This window comes from Bidens hawaiensis, unplaced genomic scaffold, assembly GCF_021521415.1.
Source record: "Bidens hawaiensis isolate Kalapana, Puna unplaced genomic scaffold, B.hawaiensis_p1.1 tig00020030_1, whole genome shotgun sequence".
Lineage (NCBI taxonomy): Eukaryota > Viridiplantae > Streptophyta > Magnoliopsida > Asterales > Asteraceae > Bidens > Bidens hawaiensis.
Window position 1 is genome coordinate 137,823 of NW_027493045.1, and position 2,550 is coordinate 140,372.

General features: G+C 34.9%; 1 protein-coding gene across 1 annotated transcript; it reads right to left on the reverse strand.

The window, feature by feature from the left end:
- Positions 1 to 826: 826 nt before the first annotated feature.
- On the reverse strand, positions 827 to 1,785 carry LOC143559754 (uncharacterized). Its single transcript, XM_077048233.1, has 2 exons — positions 1,548 to 1,785; positions 827 to 992 (listed from the first exon to the last, which is right to left on the reverse strand). The coding sequence occupies exons 1-2, from the start codon at positions 1,783 to 1,785 to the stop codon at positions 838 to 840; spliced, it is 393 nt and encodes a 130-aa protein (XP_076904348.1). The 3' UTR covers positions 827 to 837.
- Between the last annotated feature and the right edge of the window lie 765 nt (positions 1,786 to 2,550).

Genomic DNA, 2,550 nt, shown 5'->3' on the forward strand with positions numbered 1-2,550 from the left:
AGGTTTTTGGTTCAAATTTTGTTTAGAGAACTTTGAAGATGAGTAAACAACCTTTTATTAGCAACCTTTTTAAATGTCAAAGTAAAGAAAGCGATGACACGGTTAGTCACCAAGTTTAAATATTCCAACTTCAAGTTCAAACATGTGTGGCTCTTTTGTTTTCTTATTTAATTAAATATTGTGTTTATCAATATTTTTGTTAAGTAAACTTTAAAACTACTCATTAACAATATATGTTTGATCTGATCGAAAGATATCAATAAAATTATTGTATTAGTATGTTAATAAGTTTGAATAATTTTTACAATATCATTAAGCAAACAAGTTTAGGTTATTTTGATGCGCCCACTATAAAGCAACTTGTTTTGATCCGCTATTTCGAATGGTTAACCGGGCGCCGGTACGCTTGTAACACGAAGCAGAGCCCGGGACGCACCAAACACGTAACCAGACACATACATGAGCAAAACGCGTTATTGGGCTCCGCTACGCATGAAACGCGTAATCAGGCCCCCTAAATGCGAAACCGTAAAAAAAATTCTTAATGCACGATTATAAAAAATTTTTTCGCTACCCCTGCAATTAGTTTCTAGATCCGCCAGTGGTAGATATGTTGACAAATTAAGTTATTATAAGTTGAAATCAACACCCATAGGTAGATTGACGACGCCATTATTGTAAGTTGAGATTGCAATCCACAAGTCGATTAACGACTTCCAACTATGTATGTAGACAAATTAGCCAGCCATGCATATTTACTAATAAGAAAACAAAACATCGTCCCATCCAAAACACATTGATCCGGCCCGTTAATCATCCAATAGTCCACCACCCTATTCACCGAGGAGTAACTTTCAGAGTTAGTGACTTATTGAACCATGATTTCCATCTGCCGGAGCTTTTTCTTGTTTCTTCCGCCACCTCTCGTGCTTTCTTGCATAACATGAAGTCCCTCACCCCGAAAGATCCGATCATCTCTACTGGATTCAGACCTGCATCGATCAGATTTAACCAAAACTTAATTACATGCAATTAACAAACAAACAAACAAACTATCAAGTAATAACATGTCACATAATTGCATGCAATTAATAAACATTAAGCCAACAAACTATCAAGTAATGTCTGTAATAATATGCTTTTGTTTCTGTTTCCTATTATTTTGAAAGGTAAATTTCAATAAAACAAACTAGCATACTCTGCTAGAAGCTAAACAAAAACATAATTTGGAAACAAAATTACATTAGTCTTTCTATACTGGTTCAAGTGATTGATACTTGAGACAACAGACCGCTACTTATATTTGATTAGTTTTTAAATATCTAATTTTAAAACATTTTCTCTCCGTTTCCGCAGGCTACTACTTCTATGGGTATGTTTGGAATTGAGTTTGAAAAATGCTTATTGGCTTATTGGTATTTTCAAAAAGCCAATAAATTAAAAATCTGTTTCTTATTTTAACCGTTTGAAAGAGTTAAAAACAATTTTCCAAAGCCTTAAATCATGGCTTTTTAAAATGACTTTTTAAACTTTAATAATTAATGTACCTTCAGTTCCAGCGATGGGTGTGTAAAGAAAGAAATCAGTGCATTTGTTTCCTAAAACCGGAAGCCGGCTTTCACGAGCGTACGATTTAAGCGCGGTCTCAATGACTGCAGCCACAGCAGCCTCCTCATCGACCACAACACGAATAGGACCGGCGCTCCCCACGATGTTTATCTTAATCAGAATTCGCTTGCTTCCGTCTTTCACGGCCGGATCTTTTATCTTCTTGCATGGCAACATGGTACTAGTTTCGACAATGAGATCATGAACACAAGATTCCTGGTATCAACTAATACGGGGAAGAAGATTCTAAAGTGGATATGATGTTATGTTTAAGGTTAATGTTGGATAATATATATAGCGGTGACTGTGGTTCCGATTATTTCGTAACACGATTGATAACTTCGGGGTGTTCTCTCTCTTAGTTGTCACAACCTCATAGTATTCACGTGCACGTGGTGTTTGTTTTTCAAGTATTTATTTCAATGTGTATTTAAGGAGTAGCTGACAATTTCGTTACTATTATTTTTTTATTGCTCAATTAATATTTTAAATGAACCACTTGTTAAATTCATACATTAGAATATACTGTCTTTTGATTCGAGAAAAACCCTCATCTAAGGCCAACGCCCGTGAACACTCGCTTGAAGGCACGACAGTACGGTGAGATAAAACTCGTTTAGTTTAAGGATTCAAGTAATGAAAGCCACCTAATCGCTTAGTTTTCCATCATCACCGTAGTACTTTTGAAACTAAATAATGTGGATAGAAAGCGAACTAGGGTCACATGGAATACCAAATCTTATCCGTACCCCTCCATCACTATTCACTAACTCATTGGCCGGGTTTTAAATTACTGAATTTATCAAATAGGTAGTTGTAAATATATTTAACATTTCTCGGTTATTTGCTCCTTATGTGTGGATAAGGATCCATGACATCTAAATATTCAAACAAATTTTGTAAAAGTTGTGAACTTTATTAATTAAATTCAATATAAACAAA

Coding starts and splice junctions, on each gene's coding strand:
- LOC143559754 (XM_077048233.1), bottom strand. CDS start 1,785: ATGTTGCCATGCAAGAAGATAAAAGATCCGGCCGTGAAAGACGGAAGC. Junction 993..1,547: donor ACCCATCGCTGGAACTGAAG/GTACATTAATTA, acceptor TGATCGATGCAG/GTCTGAATCCAGTAGAGATG.